This window comes from Stylophora pistillata, chromosome 7 (assembly GCF_964205215.1).
Source record: "Stylophora pistillata chromosome 7, jaStyPist1.2, whole genome shotgun sequence".
Classification (NCBI taxonomy): domain Eukaryota; kingdom Metazoa; phylum Cnidaria; class Anthozoa; order Scleractinia; family Pocilloporidae; genus Stylophora; species Stylophora pistillata.
This window is the reverse complement of record NC_142525.1, coordinates 27,645,136-27,667,279: the sequence shown is the minus strand read 5'-3', so window position 1 is coordinate 27,667,279 and position 22,144 is coordinate 27,645,136. Positions and strand designations below refer to the sequence as shown.

General features: G+C 40.9%; 3 protein-coding genes, 1 long non-coding RNA gene and 1 pseudogene across 4 annotated transcripts in view; 3 read left to right on the top strand and 2 right to left on the bottom strand.

The window, feature by feature from the left end:
- The window catches only part of LOC111345523 (uncharacterized), a 140,728-nt gene that overhangs the window by 73,058 nt on the left and 45,526 nt on the right, over nt 1–22,144 (bottom strand). The gene's annotated exons all lie outside the window — the stretch shown is intronic.
- On the bottom strand, nt 2,075–5,514 carry LOC111345522 (uncharacterized). The gene is made up of 4 exons (XM_022952807.2): nt 5,414–5,514; nt 4,335–4,526; nt 3,389–3,466; nt 2,075–2,410 (listed from the first exon to the last, which is right to left on the bottom strand). The coding sequence occupies exons 1-4, from the start codon at nt 5,487–5,489 to the stop codon at nt 2,256–2,258; spliced, it is 501 nt and encodes a 166-aa protein (XP_022808542.1). The 5' UTR covers nt 5,490–5,514; the 3' UTR covers nt 2,075–2,255.
- Nucleotides 6,571–9,303, top strand: LOC148727344 (uncharacterized). Its single transcript, XM_088726473.1, has one exon. The coding sequence runs from the start codon at nt 6,571–6,573 to the stop codon at nt 9,301–9,303; it is 2,733 nt and encodes a 910-aa protein (XP_088582599.1).
- LOC148727343 (uncharacterized) lies at nt 9,728–10,390 on the top strand. Its single transcript, XM_088726472.1, has one exon. It carries the CDS (start codon nt 9,728–9,730, stop codon nt 10,388–10,390), a length of 663 nt encoding a protein of 220 aa, XP_088582598.1.
- On the top strand, nt 13,532–14,566 carry LOC148727342 (uncharacterized; annotated as a pseudogene).

The following is a 22,144-nucleotide window of genomic DNA, read 5'->3' as shown; positions in this document are numbered from 1 at the left end:
CTGTCTTATTTTGAAAGCAAACCGATTTTCATTTGGACTTTTTTCCGTTTAGTTTAAGTTGAAACTCGATTGTAGGTTCCCTCCAAATCGAAAGCTTTCTTATTTTGGGATGCATTCTATTCAGGATCGTGTTACAAATCTGGACTCTATACGATTCTAGCCTCCTTAGAATATCGGACGAGGTCTCAGTCTGGCTCCGTTTTGTATTTCGGCCCTGTAAGATTTTGGACGCCGTCAGACTTCAGGCGCCGTCTGACTTTCAACGTTGTCCGCTCATCAACGAAACTCGATTTGGGATTATGTTCGATTTTGGAAAACCAATGTTGTCAAAGGGGAATAAAACGCATGCGCTAGACTGGGTCTTTGAAGGCGTGGTTCGTTTTTTGATAACTGTCTTCAAATGTGCTTACAATTCGACCATAGACGCTAACATTTCGAAAAAAATTGGGTTTGGTATCCAAACAAGCAAACTTAATATCCACAAAATTACAATTCAACCTGCAAAAGATAACCTACACGTTCAAGTCTCATATTCGGTGCACGCCTCGCCTTAAGTTTTGCCTCGACATTAGCACATGTAATTACATCGTCACAACTTCTATAAGAAGGATCCTTCGCAGTAAAGCACTATTTGAGCAATAGTGGAAATCAGACCTGAAAAAAATTTCAGGCCTGTACGGGATTCGAACCACTGACCTCTGCGATACTAGTGCAGCGCTCTACCAATTGAGCTAACAAGCCAACTGGGAGCAGGCCATCAAATTAATTCGATATAAACCCGTAGATGAAATCGAACAACAACAAACATATGAAACATATGAGTGAACTGCGGTTATGAGACGTCTATAAGAAGGATCCTTCGCAGTAAAGCACTATTTGAGCAATAGTGGAAATCAGACCTGAAAAAAATTTCAGGCCTGTACGGGATTCGAACCACTGATCAGTGGTTCGAATCCCGTACAGGCCTGAAATTTTTTTCAGGTCTGATTTCCACTATTGCTCAAATAGTGCTTTACTGCGAAGGATCCTTCTTATAGACGTCTCATAACCGCAGTTCACTCATATGTTTCATATGTTTGTTGTTGATCGTCACAACTATTTGACAAGTACATGACAATTTCAGCAAAGGATTTTGTTAACGGATTCCCACCGGGTGAGCAATAGAAAGCTATTTTTGGATGATCAACCGTTCTGAAAGCATAATTTGACGACAGACCTTTTTCATCGACGCTTGGCCCCAGCGTAAGATGATGGGACAGGGTAGAGGGGCGGAATTTTTCTTCTCGCTTCCCTTTGAGCGTTGCCATACAGGCTGGTACTCTGGTGGACTAGTTTTTCTCTTAACTGCGAGGGTCTGGGAAGAATTTTTTCAAACTGAAGGTTTATTTCCTACATATGCAGATTAATTGTTACACTTCGAGGTCCCACTTCTAAAGAATCTATGGCAAACTGCAAAAATTAAAACTTCTTCCTTTCTACCCTTAATGGTTTTCATGATACTATTAAATGTTGGTATTCACTTAAAACCAATGAGTAAAGTAGGTGATGAGATTTCCAAATATCATTTCACTACATATTTCTAACCGAAAAACACTTTAAAAGAAAGGTTAAGAATGGGCTTTTAAGGCAAACAGCAAAATTAAACTTCGTGTCTTCGCTAGTTTTTAACAGTTTTAAACTCTAGAGTAGAAGTTTGCTTTACCATTGAAAAAGATGCTGCCTGCTTTTTTATAGGCATTCATAGAAGTATTATCATACCTTTAGGAAAGACGAGAAAACTCAGAGCTCGATTTTTCATCTATGGATCTGTGCCCCAGATGTTTTAATAGATCTTTCTTCTAAGTACTAATCCACCAAATTAGTTGGTATCCCAGAGATAAATACTATTCCCAATTCTCATTGAGCAACGATTACTTTGTGGCTTCAATAATAGAACTACCATTAGTAACTAGTGAAAGTGAAAATACCAAAATTACCGAAAAACAAACATACACTGTATCAAATTACCTTCCGACTTTTAGGTTTCTTTTTAAAATGACTGTAAGAGAGTTTTATTTTAGGATTTATTTGACTTCAATATCAAACTAAGCCGGTGAAATCGTTGGAAATTTTGATGATGTCAAGTTCAGCATAACTGAATTAGAATGCGATTCATCTGTCCTCTGTGGGAAAGGTAAGCCGATTTATCATGTTATAGGATAGTGCAAGAAAACATGAGATTGAGATATCTTCGAAAGCGTGTGGCATTGAGGCATTTAAAGTAGATCAGTAGTGAGAGCCAGCCCGTGTTCACATAGGAAGTCATACAACTCACACAATATTTTTAAGCTGTTTTTCTTGGCCAAGGCATCCAGCGAGTCACTTTTATAACCTGGTCTCCAAGAAGAAGAATCTGGTAAAACAAGATCATCTGAAACAAATGACACAAACATTTCCGGTAATGAACAAGTCATAGTATGACTTGCTCATTACTTAACGCCCGCTAAATAATCAAGTGGTATCAGGGACTTACTTTACGAACTACGAGCAGAGATACACTGACGGACCAATTATAATAAAACAAAAATAACATATCTGCAGTATCGTTTCATTTTCTAATATGGGTCTATGTAAGGCATTCGCCAAATGGAGGGGAGTAGGTGTAAAAGAAGAGACGCCATTATCTGGGGTGATAACACAGGTTGTTCTCTCAATATTTCTTATGAACATAAGAATACCAAACTTTTTCAGCTATTTATGGGATGTTAATTTTTTCTTTGTGTTCCCTAAACATCTCGTGGGTATTGTTTTCCTGGACAACAATCAAAGAAACGACGCAAAGTATGAGAGCGAAACATGTTACTGTGCAGAGGAGTCCGATCATGTGATACTAGCTGACTCCGCAGGTTTGCTGACTTAATAATGAGGCGCATAGCGCCGAGTTGGCTATAATAATCTCATATCCAACCAGCGCGAGTGGAATAACCATTTTATTAAAAACGTTAAATTAAATTATTAAATTTTATTAAATTCTTAGCTCCCTTTTAATTTTAAGCTGACACGTACGCTTACCATATTTGTAGATTATGGTATATTGGCTGATATACCATAATGGCTAAGCCAATAAAAAGTCTTGAATCGCATTATCCAATGATCTAGTTTTTAATAATAGTGATTATAGAGGAAATTTATTTGCTGACCTGACCGGTTTCTATTGAATGGCAAGTGGATTTTCACAGCAGGAAGCACTCACGTCTTAATAACCTAGATCAACTAAATCCAGACTGGATTCGAAAAAGTTGTAACCACCATGAACGGCGATAACTTAGAAAATGTAACTGGCCCCTGTACAAATGTATTTACTTGGAGGCGTTCCTATCGGGCGACGATTCCATGAAACTTTGCTTACATGTAATAACATATGACAAAATCTCTTTTCCCCTTTCCGGGATCTCCTCGATGGGCAAGTCATCAGGTAACCGAGGACCTGAAAGAAAAGATAACGATTAAATCGTCCTACTAGTAAATCCTGACTTTGATCCAGTGGCTTCAAACAAAATTTGAATTGTATTGAAGGCTTGACCATCCAAGTCAAAGCCTCCCCCCCCCGCCCCATCCATTACTGTTTTTGATTCTTTGATCATGTGTATGCCTCTCGCTCACGGTTTTTTCGCTGTGTTGATTTGATCTTTGAACTTCGCTCGTTTTCACAGCTAATAATCCCCTAAAGCTTGTTGTTAAGCGAAACGGAACAAAATTAGTTACACTGTGGTGCGTTTGTTTCGAAATCGTCAACCTCAGCAACGCGACACGGCATACCCATACTTTTTCTTAACTAGTTGGGCGTGAAGATCAGTAGCGCAGTTTTCGCGCCGCCTGTATTTTTTTGTAAACATTTCGATTGTCCACAACTGGTTCAAAACAGAGGTTGTTTGCTGACAAGAAAACAGTGGAATAAATAATGACTCTCTTGGCCATGTCAGAAGAATAATTTCTCTTCTTTAAAAATTCCTCCCGCAACCGAATATAACGTACATTATTTTCTTTTTCGGTTTATCTTGGCTTTCTTCAAAATACTTCAGTTGCCTTCCTGTTCTTACGTTATATTTCATTCAATAGTTCACTAGTCTGTATAGCGTAATCTAACGTTGTAACTCGATAATATGCATTTAAATATAAACTCAAATAATAACAAGATTATATTTTTGCAAATAAACATGATATGAATAATATCGCAACATGCTTTGCAGACTTGACCGTTTTTTTTTTTTACAAAGCATTGTGGTCCTCATTGCTCAAAAGTCAATTGATAAGTATTAAGAAGGATTTAACAAAATCACGGTAAAATAACAAACCTGTTGTTCCTCTTGGCGTGATCCGCCTTAAGTGATCGAATACGTCCATTCTTTTTGAAGTTTTAGCTTTCCTTGCTAAGCCACGGATGACTGTTTTCTCCTTAAAGATTAGCTTTTCGAGATAATCTTCATCTAACTGGAGCAGTTTTTGTATAATAACTTCAGGACTACTTGACGATGTCAAAATAGGTTCTACAATGTAATAAAAGGAACGATATAAAAAAAAAAGAGAAAATAAAAAGTATTTATGGTTACAGGATAGTTAATTAAGATACTGACATCAAACTCTCTGATTGTTCATGAATTGTTCAACTCAAGGTTAGGTAGTTTAGGTGTTTTTTAAATCAAAAATCGTATTCTAATAAAAGGCTAAGTGATTCTAAGAGGCCAGATGTTTTTAGTGGCCAAATGCAAGTTTACGTAACTCAATTGCATAAGAGGGATGAATGAGATTTACAAGAAGCTTTTATTCTGTGCCATTACAGAAAGCTTTCACTTTTAGAAAATTGCAAGTTTCAGCCTGACCAAATATGAAATAACAATTTGGTCAGAATCACGTTCATCCGCTGGCTAGGTTAGATTGACAGGAGATATGGCAAATATTCAATTTCAAAGCTTATTGAAATTGTTCTTCTTGTTGTTGAGGGCACTCTCACTGTTTGGTTTATTTCTGTTGAAAGAAATTGAAAAATAGCACAAAAACGCAAGGGATTAAGGCAGCAATCCCAACCAGGCAGGATAGGCCTATCGTGTCCACTCGGGTAGCCAATCAGTCATATGTCCATACGGCCCAGGGTGCGCCATCCCACAAAAAAATTATAGCAAAAACTGACGTGTGTTGGACCAGATGGGCTGACGTGAGCCATCCCGCCCCGCACTCAAACTGCTCTTTTGCGCTTCTAAAAAGTGTTGTTGATTGACCCGGTTTGATTGGGCCGGACCTACGTCCTTCCTACTCTGTAAATAAGTACATAGTATTTTATAGTATAACCCATAGCCACTCTCATATAAAGATACCGTCCTCGATTTTCCCAATGGTGACTATTTCCGAGTCAACTATTTAGTTTTATGAGACTGACCTGCATTCATCCACTCTTTTTCCATGTCTTTCAAGGTTTCTAAAGCGTTTCTGAATCTCTTCATTTCTTCCCCCATTTTTTAAATGCCTTTCCTAAAAAAATTGAGGATGTAATAGTTCTGAGCCTCAAATTCATACCAAATATAATGGTCAGATGCATCATAGACCCTACTTTACATTATGTGTGAATCTGGTGGTGCTTGATTTAGCGTGTTTAAGTATGGTTATAGGGGTAGCCGTGTGTAACTGATTTCAATATGTTATTGTCAATACACTAACAAAAGCTGTTTTTAAACACTTTACATTGCAGAAAGATAACTGTTTTTAAAAGCCAGCAATTTTGATTTCACAACCACTCATGGCCCTTTGCAATGCGAGGTTGTGAAATGAAAAGCGATTAATTTTCCATTGCACAAGAATATCAACCAGTACTGAGCCCTCATTTGGATTGCCTTTTGTTGGTATGGACGCTTCACCTTTGTTCTGTTTTGAAAAGAAACTTTTGCATTATCAGCGATAGTATCAGCTTTGATAGTTAATCAACCAATGTGTTGATTAAATGTAATTCGTTGAAAATGAGTAATTGATCGTATGACCTTCAGAGGGATATGTATCCTGAAAGATTCCCAAATTCTCGATGGCAAGTCTGAAGAAATTGTCAACCTGGTCGAGCCTTTCAATTTTGTCTCCTGAGGAATTGTAAGTAGAACAAAACGAATTATAAGTTTGGAATTCGGTAAATAAACAGAAAAAGATGTTATTCCGTCTTGTCACTAGCGAAGGAAAAACAAAAACAAATCTAATTTTTCAACCTCGTCATGGCTTAACTCACCGTGGTGGATCTGAGCCTCGAAGTCAAGTACATGTAAACGAGGTTCTATTTCTCATGACGTAGTACACTTTTTTCTTTTACCCGTGCCAAAAAGGAAAAACAATTTCTCTATAATGTTTGTTATTAATACATTCCTCTAATAATTAACCTGCCCTCCAAGAAACAGTAAACAAGGGAATTCTGACTCGCAAGGCAAGAACCTCCCGATCGCCGCTGGAGTTGCTTTTATTACTCCCGGCAAAGGGTCAACGAGCGTGGACGAGAGCGTGTGTGGCTCAACAAGTTCGCCTGACGTCGAAACCACATCCTCTATGATTTTGCTAGTTATGGTTCACCATAGAGATCGCCCACACGTTGAAGTGAGCGTCTACGCGCTACTCGACGACGGAAGCGACTCCACGTTCGTGACAAATTCCACTCTTAAGGAGCTTGGACTAGAAGGAACCGAAGTGTCCCTCAAGCTTAACACCATGCACGGTAAGGAAAGCATACCTGCACAGAAAGTCGAGGGGCTGGTTGTTCAAAGGCTTTACAGACAAACCGTGATAAAACTTCCGAAGGCGTACTCGAGAGAATCAATCCCAGCCAGAAGAAACCAAATACCGACCCCTGAAATCGCGAGTAAATGGCGACACCTAACGAAGATAAAGGATGAGATACCTCCTGTACAGCATGACGTCGAAGTCGGCCTTTTGATAGGTTGTAACTGTCCAAAGGCCCTCAAGCCCCAAGAGGTCATCCTTGGAAACGGCAATGACCCATACGCGGTAAGAACTAAACTAGGATGGGGAATTATTGGTCCAGTGAGTCCTTCCTCTCTAGACAACGAAGACGACGCTTCTTTCTGTCATAGGATCGTCACTTGTGAAGTTGGTAACACGAGACGCGATGGAAAGTTTGTAGTCGATAACCAAACGAAGGAAGTCATCAACCCCTTTGAAGTCCGGAGAATGTTCGAACTAGATTTTTCCGAACAATACCACCATGTTAAGGAGTTTTCCCAGGAAGATCTGAAGTTTCTGGAGATCGTTAAGCACGGCATCAGCCTTCAAGACGGTCATTACGAGATGCCACTACCTATGAAGGACAGAAATCCGCTGTTACCAAACAACCGCGCAATGGCTTGGAACCGACTCAAGCCCCTCAAGAAACGACTTGAATCCAGCGAAACATATCACCAACACTACGTGGATTTCATGAACAAGGTCATGGACAATGGTTATGCTGAAAGGGTGCCAGAACAGGAGGTGACAGACACAGGCCGCAAGTACATCTGGTACATTCCTCACCATGGTGTGTACCACCCTAAGAAGCCCAATAAAATCAGGGTCGTTTTCGACTGCTCAGCGCAGTATCAAGGACAATCCCTCAACAGTCAACTCTTGCAAGGACCTGACCTCACGAACAGTTTGACTGGCGTTCTCTGCAGATTTCATCGAGAGTCGATCGCACTCATGTGCGACATAGAAGCGATGTTTTATCAAGTTAGAGTACCACCAGAAGACAGAGACCTTCTGCGTTTCCTCTGGTGGGAAAACAGCGATACATCTAGAGAGCCTAAAGAGTACCGAATGACTGTCCATCTCTTCGGAGCTACATCATCACCAGCTTGCTCCAACTTTGCCCTCAAGGCTACAGCTGATGACAATGAAGCAGCTGTCGGTTCCGCGGCAGCAGATTTTCTCCGACGCGACTTTTACGTGGACGATGGATTGAAGTCTGTGGCATCAGTGGAAGAGGCAGTCGAATTGGTAAAGGATATCAAAGAAATGTGTAAACGAGGTGGCTTTAACCTACATAATTTCACGTCCAACAGAAAGGAAGTTATCCAGCAGATCCCAGTATCCGATAGAGCAGAGGGCATCAAAGACCTGGATTTCAGTCGCGAACACCTACCCATGGAACGCGCCTTAGGAGTACAGTGGTGTATAGAGTCGGATACTTTCAATTTCACCATCTCCCTTAGAGACAGATCTTGCACAAGACGCGGAATCCTTTCCACAATCAGTTCGATTTACGACCCACTCGGTTTCGTTGCTCCAGTTCTACTAGAAGGGAAGACCATTCTACAGGAGCTTTGCAGAAATAATGCTGGATGGGACGATCCAGTTCCCAATGATGTACGATCGAAATGGTTTATATGGAAGGCCGAATTAGAAGAATTGCAAAATTTCGCTATCCCACGCTTTTACAAGCCTATAGATTTCGGAAGAGTCGTCAAGGCAGAGATCCATCACTTCTCGGACGCGAGTTTCAAGGGCTACGGGCAGTGCAGTTATTTGAGACTGGTAAATGAGAATGGCAAAATTTGCTGCGCTTTCGTACAAGGAAAGGCTCGTGTCACGCCTTTGAAAGCAGTAACCGTCCCGAGGCTAGAGCTCACAGCAGCTGTCCTATCGGCACGAGTCAGCGAGCAGTTAAAGGGGGAGCTGGACATCGAGATAACAGATGAAGTATTCTGGACAGAGAGCAGAGTGGTCCTCGGCTACATCGCTAACAGCGTCAGACGTTTCCACGTATTTGTAGCCAACAGAGTCCAAGAAATCCAAGATAAAACGTCGATATCGCAATGGAGGTATGTGGATACGAAGACCAACCCTGCAGACGAAGCGTCCAGAGGGCTAAGAGCACGAGAGCTCGCCCAGTCGAAGTGGATTCAAGGACCAGATTTTCTTTGGAAGCCAGAGACTGAGTGGGGTGTTACGTTAAACCAATCAGTCGGCGACGCTGAGCTTCTAAGTGGTGATCCAAAGGTCAAGAAAGCTGTCTCTCTCGCTACTGCTGTCACACCATCCTGGCCGACCATGGTAGACCGCTTAACATACTTTTCGGATTGGCACCGCGCTAAGAAGGCGATCGCCATATGCCGCCGGTATACACGTCTATTACGAAGTAGAATTCAGAAAGGAAGTGATTCTAAGATCACCAGGAAGTTGCCAAGCGGAAGGAGTTTCCAGCCTGTGTCAATTCAGGAACTGTATGAAGCAGAAGTCGTTATCCTGAAGGGCTGTACAACAAGAATTCAACCCCGACATCTCACCATCAGGTCCTCTTGGTAAACTGGATCCATACAAGGATTCAAACGGAATTATTAGAGTTGGTGGACGACTCAACCTATCTGATATCCCGGGGCAATGCATTCACCCAGCAATTCTGCCGAAAACCAGTCACGTCACTGAAATCATTATCAGGCACTTTCATCATAAAGTAAAACATCAAGGCAGAGGGATCACGATTAATGAGATTAGAGCAAGCGGTTACTGGGTCATAGGAGCTATTTCAACCGTATCGTCTGCAATACGTAGATGTGTTACGTGCCGTAAACTACGTGGTAAATTACAGGAGCAACGTACGGCTGAACTACCGCATGATCGATTGGAGCCAGCGCCCCCATTCACCAACTGCGCAGTTGATTATTTTGGCCCCTTCGTGATCAGAGAGGGTCGCAAGGATCTTAAACGCTACGGAGTGCTATTCACCTGTATGGCTTCTAGAGCAGTACACGTCGAGGTGTCCGCTACTTTGGAGACCGATTCCTTTATCAACGCCTTCCGAAGGTTTGTCTCCAGGAGAGGTCCTATTCGGCAGTTACGCAGCGACCAGGGTACGAATTTCGTGGGTGCCAGAAGAGAATTAAAGGTAGCTTTGGAAGAATTGGACAATGATAAGATTCGAGGCGTGCTACGGCGCCACGACTGCGATTGGTTTGTCTTCAAGATGAACGTTCCGTCAGCCAGTCACATGGGTGGTGTATGGGAGCGACAGATTCGCTCAGTGCGCAACGTCCTGTCGTCTCTATTACAAACCAACGGTTCCCAACTCAACCATGAAGCGCTTGAAACCTTCATGTGCGAAGCGGAGGCAATAGTAAACAGCCGCCCGCTTACGATTGACTCCCTTAACGATCCAACCTCCGTGAATCCGTTGACGCCCAACCATCTACTAACGATGAAAACGAAAGTACTTCTACCACCACCTGGTGTGTTCCAAGCCCCTGATAAGTATTGCAGAAAACGCTGGCGGCGAGTACAGCACTTCGCGAATGAATTTTGGATCAGATGGAAGAGTACTTGTTTAACCTGCAACAAAGGCAGAAATGGAACAAGCCCAGACGAAACACGCGTGTTGGTGACATCGTCTTCATAAAGGATGATGAGAATCTTCCTCGCAATCTATGGCAGCTTGCTCGAGTGACCGAAGCTCACCAGAGCGCCGATGGCCGTGTACGCACTGTCAAACTTGCTGTCGCAGATCACACACTGGATAAAAGGGGTAGACGTGTTAAACCGTGCAGATTCCTGGAACGCCCCATACAGAAACTTGTACTGTTACAAGAAGCAAGTGAGACCTGAGGTTCATCCCCAACGAGGAGCCACGAATACAAGTAGTCATTAACCTTATTTCATCCTCATTACTCTACGGACATTTAGTCGTGCTTAATGACCTTCATTAGCTTTGTATATTAGTGAAATGTGGACATTTCAGGGGAGCGATGTAACGGCTGCCACGCTTTTTGCCTGCTGTTAAGAAGACGTTAACAAACTTGTGCACGCGCGACTTGCGTGCGCGTGCTTTGAGGTTACGAAGTAATCTCGTAAGCAAATCACGCGGACTCTTTTTTAATGTTGACGTGTGCGATTTTTAGAGAAGAGTAGTTGAAGTTTTTTTTTGTTTATCGTTTGGTTGTTGTCGTTTGCCGTAAGACTACAGTTTTCTGTGTTAGAGTAAGTGTCTGTTTGGATTTCCCGTTTCGCTTCCGAATACCTAACTTATATTGAAGTTCGTTTTGGTTCAATTCTTACAAGCGGGACTGTTATGTAAGTGCTAATGTTCCTTTCCTTGAGCTTATATATAGTTTTTTTGTGAGTTTGTTTGAGTTTTTAGCTAGCTTTGCATCTTGCCTTTATATCGGAATGTTTGGAATGTTGGTTTATCTATTCGCATTTAGCTTAGCTTCTTCCTTATAAATTCATATTTCAGTTTACGATAAGTACTTGGATACCACGACTACGTTAAATAAAACGATTCAAGGCTTGTCCGTAAAATATATCCTCGCTTCATAGTGTGTCTTCATTTGCGAAACTCATAGTTGTCGTCGAAATTTTGCTTCGCTTGTGTCGGCCGCTACAATAACCCTCGTGATTCCCGATTTCGGAGCCATGTGACACAGTTTCATAAAACAAAATCTGCGTGGCCATATTTACTGGACAACCCCATTAGACCAAGGAACGAAATAAGGTGCTTTTTCATCGCAAGGACGGTGTTTACATCGGTAATAGGAATGCAGCTTCTGTGACACTCAAATGTCATTTCGGAATCGATTCGGTAAAAGCTTACAACATCTTTTGACGGCCATCGCGTAAATTGACAGTCAAGTTGTGTATCGGAGATCATCTATAACAAATGTGTGAGATAGGGCCTTGATGTAGACGGTCCAGCGGTAATTATTAACGAAATATAACACTATGGCGTACTCCAACACGTTGCAGGAAATGAACTTTTCTCGAGAAGTCTTCCCTCTCAAGTACACTGTTCTTTACCGCGAAAGCTATTGTTCAAATGGAGCTTACCGATCAACGGAAATTTGTGACGCACACCGGTACCGCCGCCTGACAGTTATGTGATAAGAAACGTACTTTTATTGGACAAAAAAAATCAAACATCATTATTTTACATTCAGATTTTAGGATATTCAGGGCGACTCAGTCTTTTGTCAGCTGCTGGTAAGGCCCACCACAAATGTCAGTTGTCAGTTAGATTTTCAGTGATTTGTCAATTAAAATTTTGGCCATTTGTCAGTTGTCAGTTAACCCCATCCAGACCCTCAAATAAAATTACAAACAATAAATTACCACAATTATACATAAAGAAATCTGAGACAAACTAGAAAACAAAATAAAGACAATAAAGACACTTACAAACGTTGTGCAAGATTCCGGGCAAATACTAACTTTAGACGATACAAACGAAAAGCAATAGCAGAGGATACCGTTTTACGTGATGTCAAATAAAAGATGGATTTAATGAACCGTTACGAGAGGTGCAATTATTTTGGTATTACTTATTTCATATATTTATCCATGAAATGTTATAATTATCCAATAATTTATTACTTATATATCAAAGTGGAAAAGAAAAGGATGCAATGGGGAGCAGGGATGGCGTAGTAGTGGAGAGAGCACACGCCTCCCACCGCTGTGGCCCGGGCTCGATTCCCGTATCTGGTGTCACATGTGAGTTCAGTCTTATGTTGCTTCTCATCTTTTCTCCGAGGGTTTTTCTACGGATCCTCCGGTTTTTCTCCCTCAGCAAGAACCAACATTCCAAATTCCAATTCGATCTGGGGGCAGTGGACAAGAAGAGTCACCCAATGAAATGTCCATTGCTAAATTATTTATTTGCACACAATTTTTCAAATTAATGAAATAGCTCAGTCCTAACGAAGTTAAGACCAAACCTTTTTTTGAGTACTGAAAAAGCAAAGATCTTTTTATTTTGTAGTCATCTGTGAGAACTATGTACATTACGACGAAGGTATGTCTTTGTAACATTTGTTTCTTATTATTTCCCGCCAAGCTAGAAATCACTATAATTTTTACACGCTTGAATTTCGCCCCAAATAGTAATTTGATACCGTTAGGAAACCACTCGTGTGAGGGTAATTTTCTGCTCCGATAAAAACCGAAGATATTCCAAGACCCACAAGAGGCAATAAGCAATGCGTCTTGTATCATCTACTACGGGCACTTACAACTACGCCCTTAGTAATTGGCTTGATGCTGTGCTTAAGCCTTTGTCGGGAAACGAACATACCATTACTGATATCTTTGCCTTCACAAATGAAATTCGTGGAGTTAGAATAAACCCTAGAGAAATCTTGGTCTCTTTTGACGTCGCATTGCTTTTAACAAATGTACCTCTAGACGAAACAATAGACATCCTGGCACGCAAAGCTTTCGAGAACAATTGGTTTATCGACACTTGTGATCTAAACTTGACCAGTACTGATCTCGTTGATCTTCTACACGTTGCTACAAAGGGGCAGCTGTTTTAGTTCGACGGGGCCCTATACGAACAGACCGATGGATTAGCTATGGGGTCTCCCCCTGGACCCCTTTTGGCTAATGTATTCAAGTGCTCTATTAAAGGGTCCCTAAAAAGTCAAGGAACACTCCCAGACTTTTACCGCCGCTACTTAAATGACACTCTAGTCACGATGCCGGATCTGGCAGTAGATATAGAATTTTTGGATACCTGAACCACGCCTATAGCGCCAAGAGCTTGACTATGAAGGTAGAGAAAAATGGGATGCTCGTCACCGTGCTTGATCGCGCGCACCGCCCATCGTCATCTTATGCGCATTTCTCAGAAGAATGTGAACGTTTGAGAGAAGTTCTCCGTAAACTGAGGTATCCGAATCACCTTAGTGATTCCGTAGTCAACAGGTTTATCACCTCGACAGTCGCAGTGGACCAAACTAAACAGCATCCCGATAACGCCATCCGGATAGTTATTCTCTACAAATATCTGGCGGCTGCTGCAGTGTTTCTCAAACGACAACTTAGAGATCTTAGCAGCAAGGTGCAAAATACCATTCAACCCGTGTCTACTAGCCGCAAGCTTAAACAAGATCTAAGGTTGCGTGAGCCCAAGCCTAACATCGTAACCCAGCAATGCGTTGTTTATTTTTTCAAATGTTGTTTATTTCTTTAAGTGTGACCTGTGCGGTGCAGGTTATGTCGGGTTCACAAAGGGTCACCTTCACACGCGCGTTGAGGGACACCGTCAAAAGATAGATAGATAGATAGATAGATAATAATCTTTAGACAGGGTGCGTTCTCACAGAAGTGGTTTTCAGAACGGCCCCGTAACTACCCACCCAACCCACCCCAGGGAGAACATCCATCACACAGTAATCTCGTGCGTGGGAATTTAACGTCTCCTACCCCAACCCTGCAGGAGACGGGACCTCCATTTATTCGTCTCTATCCGAGAAGACTAGAATATCTAACCATTTCTTGATGTTAAAGAAAGGAAGCATATTCTTCTCAGTTAATTTTAAGACCCTGACCTCCCGCACAGCAGTCCGGCGCTCTCCCAATTGAGCTAACCAGGCGGCGGTATCAGGCGTCATCTATTTACAGGCATTATTTCAAAGAACATAACACTGCTGTTCCGAAAAATTTCTCAGCACGCTTCAATGTAATCAAGAAATGCGCGAACAAGATTGACTGCTTTGTTAACGAGATGTTGTGTATTCAAGATCTTAAACCAGCATTGAATGAACAGTCGGATTCTCTTCGTGCTAAAGTATTTATGTGATTCACTTCAACTTAGCCTCTTCACAAACCACATTTTATCATTAATTATGTAACCTTAACAGACTTAGCTAATGGAAATTATTTAGAATTGACGTTTTACAGAATCGTTATGCTTCACGAAATCTTGGCATAATTTGGTTAATTGTATTATCGCTCGGCGGCGGTATTCTCATTTTGTGAGGTAGTTCGAGTTTCAGGCACAAACAGATGCGTTTGCTTAGGTACCCACGCATGGCACCCGGAAGTAAAAAGTTCTTCCCTCTCGACTGATTCACAAAAATGAAGTTCGTCGCATCAAGTTTGAAATGCTTTTATATCTAATCATCCTCGTAGTAGCCTTTGGAAGAGTAAGAGCATTGTGTGTGCATTCTCCCTCCTTAGGGAGGAAATGTTCGGTCCAAACAAATCGTTTAACTAACCTTTTCAAACATACCGCGTGCAGAACCGAAATGCCCATCGGCCGGTGCAATCGCTCTCAAAACCTGTGTGGGCAATTATGATGAAGGCGACGATGTCTTGGTCACATGAGAAGATACTTTTTGCGGGTGAAAGCAAAGCACGACGCAAAACCGATGAAAAAGCCGTCCAACGGCGAAGAAATAGAACTTCCGGGAGATTCTGACCCGAATGTGTTAACGTGCGTTACTGAGACATCCTGGAGGACCTTGGAAATTCATTATGTTTTGCCTCCATGGTCTAAGCGAAGTTTGATCGAATTGTCTAGGTCGTACATAACCGCCTCCCGGTTAGCTGGTTAGAACGCTAGACTGTTGTGCGGGAGGTCGAGGTCGATGGTTCGAGCCCCGGCCGGACCAACACTCAAGGTCTTAAAATAACTGAGGAGAATGCGCTACCTTTCTATAATATCAAGAAATGGATAGACATTCTAGTCTTCTCGGATAAGGACAAATAAACCGTAGGTCGCGTCTCCTGCATCTATTAATTAGTTAATTTGGTTAGGTAGGGGACGTTAAAGAACCCACTCACGAGATTACTGTGATGTGGTCTGGCATGTGGTGTGGCCTGGCCTGTGATGTGGTCTGGCCCCTCTCCCCCTCTCCCCCTCCCCCAATTCCCTACTGGGAATTGGGGGAGGGGGCATCTTCAAATAAGCTTCCTTCGATTGTTTGTAAACTGCTGATGCAGTCGGGCCAAAGTCCCCCGAAAAGTGTTGAGATGCGCATTTCATCATATCCACAAGTTGATTTGCGCGATATAAATATTAAATTATTATTATTATTACATCAACATGGACAGAGAATACTAGCTTTAGAGAAATTGTACTCAAAACTGAAAGCTGAATAAACCACATCGTTTTTATATTCCATTCTGGCTTGACAACGATGTATGCACAAAATTTATCACAGATGATTTCAAGATTAATCATTCAATCAGTAGCTTCGAGCCTTGACTTGTTCGTTCAATGAGACATTTCAACCAAGAAGTCGTCCAATACCGTAGCAGGTGAATAAACTTGCTCGCTGATTCCACTCTCGAACCTCAATCGATGTAGAGAAAAACGAGGTAAGATCTCCTTCAAAAGAAGGCGCTGGCCGAAAGAACTGAGTCGCCGAACGTTCTTTGACGAGTAATGCGCATGCGTTTGATGAAACGCAGCTTAGACGAAGACTGCGTTGTACCATATAGTAGGGAATTTGGGTCTGATGACATATATATAAAGATTGCCGTAACAGATATTGATCGGGCGAGGGAGAATGAAGCGCTGGATGAAACGCATTCAGAAGAATCACATGCTACCTGCTCCACCCAGGAAATCGTACTTTCTTTCACTAGAGGTGAATGATGTAGCGGATATCGTAATGCGCACATTTAACACTACGATTATATAGAGCAATCTCATCGTGATCCCAATAGACAGATATGTTATAAAACCTTCCCCATGGTACTAAGTAGACATAGTAATACTGGGAGACTTTGTTGGATGGTTGAATGTGTCATAAATAAGAACACCAAAGAAATAATTACTGCATATCCCAACTAACTACGGTTGCTCCACCTCCTAGCCCATTCCTTAAAGTGTGTGATAGTTTCATTGTTTTCACCAACCCACACATTTTGCTGACATCAGAGTGGTCAGTGGTCATCTCATCAACTTTAGGCTGCCATGCACTTCAATGTGTTGGTCGACTGAGTTCGATGAAAATAGCGGCTTTTTGCGTGGTTTTAAGTTGAAAAATATCTGTGATACTTCTCCTTGTTTGTTAGATTTGATCCTTTAAAAGGGTTTTTAATACTAAAACCACGTCTCAAACAATAGCAGTACAGGGTAGTTATTTTGTTTAGTGTTGTGTGCTGTTTGCTGACTTCAGCTGACTGTCATAATTTTTATGAAGCATGATCGGTATTCTTCAGTCGCCTTCGTCTTCAGAAATGTCAAAAACAGCGATAGTTTTCCAGAGAAAGCAGAAGATTAGTTCTGTTAGATATTTTTCCAGCGAGTTTGAAGACTGGTTGAATTTTTAAGCGTAATGAGCATGAAGCGATTCAGGTTATTGTTGTGTTGTGAGAATATTTACACTCACTTTGCGCCGACATGCGGTGCCTTTTCATTCATGAAATCACTCGCTTGGATGAGAACTTTGCTTTGCCTCTAAAGACTGTTTTTGTAAAGATTTACTTCAATTTATAATTGTATAGCGGTACTTTAAAGTATTTTCATCGCGATTAGCTTTATATCTAGACAAATGGTAGTTTTTAACCTTTCTCAGTCCTACATGTATCAGTTCCCCCTTCACAGCTTCAGAACCTGTTCATGATATGTGCAGTTCTGATTGGTACTTGCCCAGCTGTTGAAGGTTGATCCTGAAAAAAATATGGCGACTCTATCTGAACCTGTTCCTTTAGAGATGGAACGATAAGCTTACGTCTGGTAGATTGAAAAGGAAGAACTATGGCTATTGTTGTGTGAATTATTCTTATTGATACCGTTTTTCCCAATTTCCTTTTAAAATCACGAGGAAGGTGTTTCATTTCAACAGGATTTCCTTGCACAGATTTGGAAAGGATGCTGAAAATGTTTTGGGTAAGCTAACATTGAATTAACCTTTAATTAACCTTTAAACTTGAAAGGTGACAAACCGTTGAATTTGTTTTTTGCACAAAAATGTGCTTCAAGTCTGGTTTGAGTCACTTTCATCTTATCAAATCCACAAGAGTGAGAAAATGTAGATATTCAGAGGTTTCAATATGATTTTCAACCCATTACATCCTAATTAACATCAGTTTCCATATTCTCCATACTCTTTCTGTATAATATTATTTTCTTTGGAGTTCATAAGGAGAATTCATTTAAAGCTTCTTCAGTTAATAACAATAATAATGATAATAATGCTAACGATATTTGTATAGTGCCTATCCAATGATAGATCTAGGCGCTTAAAAAAGTGAGAGGAAATATAAAATTAGAGTTAATCAAAGTAAGTAAACTGAAAATTGAAGTAAAAACATATAAAGCCTCTATTTCCTAATGGCTAAAGTAAAAGTTCTCAAAAAGGTAGGTTTTAAGTTTATGCTTAAAAAGATTTAAGTTTTCGCATGAGCGTATGTTGGGTAATTTGTTCCAGACTTCAGGGGCTGAAACGGAGAATGCTCTAGAACCATAGGTCTTAAGGTTAAAACTAATAGGATTCCGATTGAGCGTAGAGGATGAACGAAGCAATCTAGTAGGTGAGTAGCGAGTGATAAGGTCTTGAATCAGTATAGATTGGAGCTTGCTGATGCAGTGTTTTGAAAGTAAGTAGTAGAATCTTGAATTTAATTCGTTCAGAAACAGGTAGCCAGTTTGGGGATCATTTCCTTTTTTCTCGTGGTTTTTATGAATGATTTTGTAGTACTATTGTAAGGAGAAATTAGAAGCTGGTCTCTCTTACGATTTATATTTTTATTTTATTTTTTATTTATAAGCTTCGCCAAAAGCAATTTGGCAGGAGAGATCTCACAGAGCTAACGTCCCATTAACGAGACTCCTACACAATCGAAAAAAAAAAACAATTACAATTACAAATTACAATCGAGTGGTAGGAATTATGTGATTAGAAATAGTTAATGAGCAACAGAGTTTGGCTAGTAATGCTGTTAGTGGTCTGCTCATATGACATTTTATGCAGACACTTGTGAAAGTTTGTGGAAATGCAGGATCATACACAGTTGAAGTTAGATCTAAGTAATATTTCTTCAAATTAGTTTTAGAAACATTAATAGATTGGGTATTGACCCTCAAGTATTCTGGAAGTGTTTTAAATGTTCTTGAGGCTCTAGAGTAGAAACTATTCTGGAACGTAACAGTCTTAGCTTTAGGTATATCTAGCAAAATACTCTTTGATGAAGCAGTACGTCTAGTTACTCTAACAGGTTTAGATATATTAAATTGGGTGTCATTATTGTTGACAATTGATTTATAAGCATAAACTAGATCTAGGTATTCGTGCCAATAGCAAAGAGGTATGAGTTCTGTAAGTTTTAGTCTCTCTTTGTACGAGATGTCAGTTTTGTCTGTATGGCAGTGAGAGTATATACTTGGTGGCACACCGTTGTACTCTTTCGATGATTTCAATCAGTGTCACAGACTGAGGAGCCCATATTTGTGAGCTATATGAAAGGTTGCTCATTACCAAAGCTGTGTACAATGCTTTCCGAGTCGATTGAGTTTTGACCTCTAATGTCGATCTTCGAATGAAGCCAAGCATCCTATTTGCTTTAAATGCAGCTGCTAGTACATGACAGTTCCATCTCAAGTCCTTGCACACTAAGATCCCAAGATCGTGTTGAGCGTCAGTACGCTTGACTGGTGTATTTTGAAGTATGTATGGTGATATAACTGGGCTGACATTTCTTGTTGTAGACATCACAGTGCATTTAGACTGATTGAGATCCATCCTCCAATCTTGGCACCACAAAGTGATTCGATCAAGGTCTTCCTGAAGAAGACCTCCATCATCAGTATTCATTATGGGACGGTAGCAATTGATGTCATCCGCAAATAGTGCTATGGAACTGTTAACTGATACTGCAGCAATATCACTGACGTTTATTAGAAACATTGAAGGTCCTAAATTGTACCCTTGCGGCACCCCAGTAATAACAGGGAAAAGGTTCGATGTTTTGCCGAGAACAGTTACTTGCTGAAATCTATTACTCAAATAATCAGAGAACCAACAGAGAAGACTGCCATTGATGCCAAACAGATGTAGTTTCTTCAGGAGTAAATGATGGTCAACTCTGTCTAAAGCTTTTGCAAAGTCTAAATAGATGGTATCAACTTGCACTCGGTTATCCAGTATTTAGAGGGTTAATAGGAGGGCATCAGGTTATGACAGTTGGGCAGAAAAAACTACATGGTCCAAGAGGCCTTGCAAAGCTGGGGGGGGGTTGGGAACATGCACCTTTGTAAAAATTTGGAATTTGAAACTGGGAGACTCTTTTTTTTAAGACTGTTGGACGGTTTTCTTTAAAAAACACAGGGACAGTACTGTATGAAATGTGATAAACCGCCTCCCAGTTAGCTCAATAGGTTAGAGCACCGGATTGTGTTGCGCGGGAGGTCGAGGGTTCGAGCCCCGGCCGGACCAATACTCATGGTCTTAAAATAAGTAAGGAGAAATTGCTGCTTTTCTATAATCAAGAAATGGATAGATATTCTAGTCTTCTCGGATAAGGACGAATAAACTGTAGGCCCCGTCTCCTGCAGGGTTAGGGGTAGGAGACGTTCATTTCCCACGCACGAGATTACTGTGTCGTGGATGTCCTGGGATGGGTGGGAATTGGCCCTGAAAAGCCCCCATGGGGAGTGGTCAACTAACCTATGTATGCATGTATAAAGCAGGTGGACAAAGTTCTGTCCAGAGCTGATCAATATTCACCCAGTGTGTGGCCCTTAATGAAACCCCTGAATATTGTAAGGTAATCATCAGATTTCATTTGTTCATTTTCAGTGGATTTATATATAGTAAGTTACCAAGATCCAGTGGAGATGGAATTGAATTTTCATCAAGCAATTCTAGCAATGACAGTCTCTATGAGGATAATGAAGAAAGTGACTTGACACAAAAAGCAAACGACATTTTATTGTCTCCAACTATCAAAAGGAAAAGTGCTGGAAAGAGAATTGAAAATAGATCTGCTCAAATATCAGCTGGTATGCTCGTAAATAGCTCAGGAATAAAATAAGAGATGAAAATGAAATTTTCAAAATGAAGGAAATAGGAACATCAACTGGTCACCCAAATTTAGTTGAGTTCCCTCAATTACAGATCAGCTAGAAGAAAAGATGTCTCCAGAACAGAAAGTGTACAATTAGAAGTGGACGTCCTTAAATTCAGTCATTTCTAAGACAGAACTCTACAAGTGTCTCTTACTCCAAGGACCAGAGCTTCTCCAATCAAACAATGAGTCAAGGTTATCATGCAGTGCTACTGCTCAGCTCGTGTCTTTGGCTCCTCCTGCGGTGGATCTGAGTTTTGGAGATGGTCTTTTGAAATCCACAGTGGTGGAACAAAAAGCTGAGTTTGTAGACAGTCAGAAAGTCATCAGTGATCTTCAGGAACAGAATGCAAAGCTTGTTGAAGAGAAGACAAAACTCTCTGTGCAGCTTGGTGTCCAGACAAAGGTTTGGTAATAACATAATTATGCTCAATATATTTAGACACTTCCTTGAAAACTTGTGGCAAAAAGTAATTACAGAAAATGTTTGACCTAATCTATTTGGTCTCTCTCTTCTTTTTCCAAGTTCCTATTAATGAAGATACTTAATATATTTCTGATAGGAACTTATGGACAGTAAAGCCCTAAAAAGTATGGCTTAAGATAGAGACCTCGGCGAAAACAATAGTTTGAAAGGGCCAGTTGATCTTTCGATGACATTTTTATGGAGAGGTGCTAAGTTTTTCCTTCACTGACCTGCATGACCCAGTTCCCTGACTCACTTTTGATCAAATTGATTATAGTGCATTAAACTCAGAGTCATCATCAGAGGGCCTCTGTAAACCCTTATCTCTGCCTAGCAATGCTATGCATATTCTCCATACTGTTCTCTATACATTTCCTATAGTGGTGACAAGGAGAATTGGTTTAACAATCAACAGCTTCTTAAGTTGGTGATAGTTTTCTTTACTCTCAAGACCTCATTGTTTGATTTAGGGTTGATATTTAAAGGAGAAATTGTATACTGGTCAATCTTTGGGGGAAAAAAGTACATTTAGTCAACAAGTAACCTTACATCATGTTCAATTTTGTGTGAAGAGTTCTTGGTTCAGCAAAACACTTAATGTGGTTCGCTACTAATAACTAAGTTATCCTTTTTCAAGTTAATGTGGAAATTAAGAGGTTGCTAGTGGTATCGGTGGGAGAAGATGTTGGTGAAAGGTAGTTAAAACTGTCAGGTCAACTACAGTGGAATCCCGATTTCTCGAACCCTCGGTTTCTCGAGCCTCCCGATATCTCGAACCAAACCTTGTTTCCCTTGGATTTGCTTCACTTGTAATTTCACCCCCGGTGTCTCGAACCAATTTGCGTTTCCCCCGGAGGCTCAAGAAATCGGGATTCCACTGTATTTAAAGATTAT

Excerpts from the sequence above, each read along its gene's own strand:
- LOC111345522 (XM_022952807.2), bottom strand. The coding sequence starts at position 5,489 with ATGGGGGAAGAAATGAAGAGATTCAGAAACGCTTTAGAAACCTTGAAA. Across the intron at positions 4,527-5,413 it reads AAAAGAGTGGATGAATGCAG|AACCTATTTTGACATCGTCA; the intron begins GTCAGTCTCATA and ends ATTACATTGTAG. Across the intron at positions 2,411-3,388 it reads TTTGTCATATGTTATTACAT|ATGATCTTGTTTTACCAGAT; the intron begins GTAAGCAAAGTT and ends CATTTGTTTCAG.
- LOC148727343 (XM_088726472.1), top strand. The coding sequence starts at position 9,728 with ATGGCTTCTAGAGCAGTACACGTCGAGGTGTCCGCTACTTTGGAGACC.
- LOC148727344 (XM_088726473.1), top strand. The coding sequence starts at position 6,571 with ATGGTTCACCATAGAGATCGCCCACACGTTGAAGTGAGCGTCTACGCG.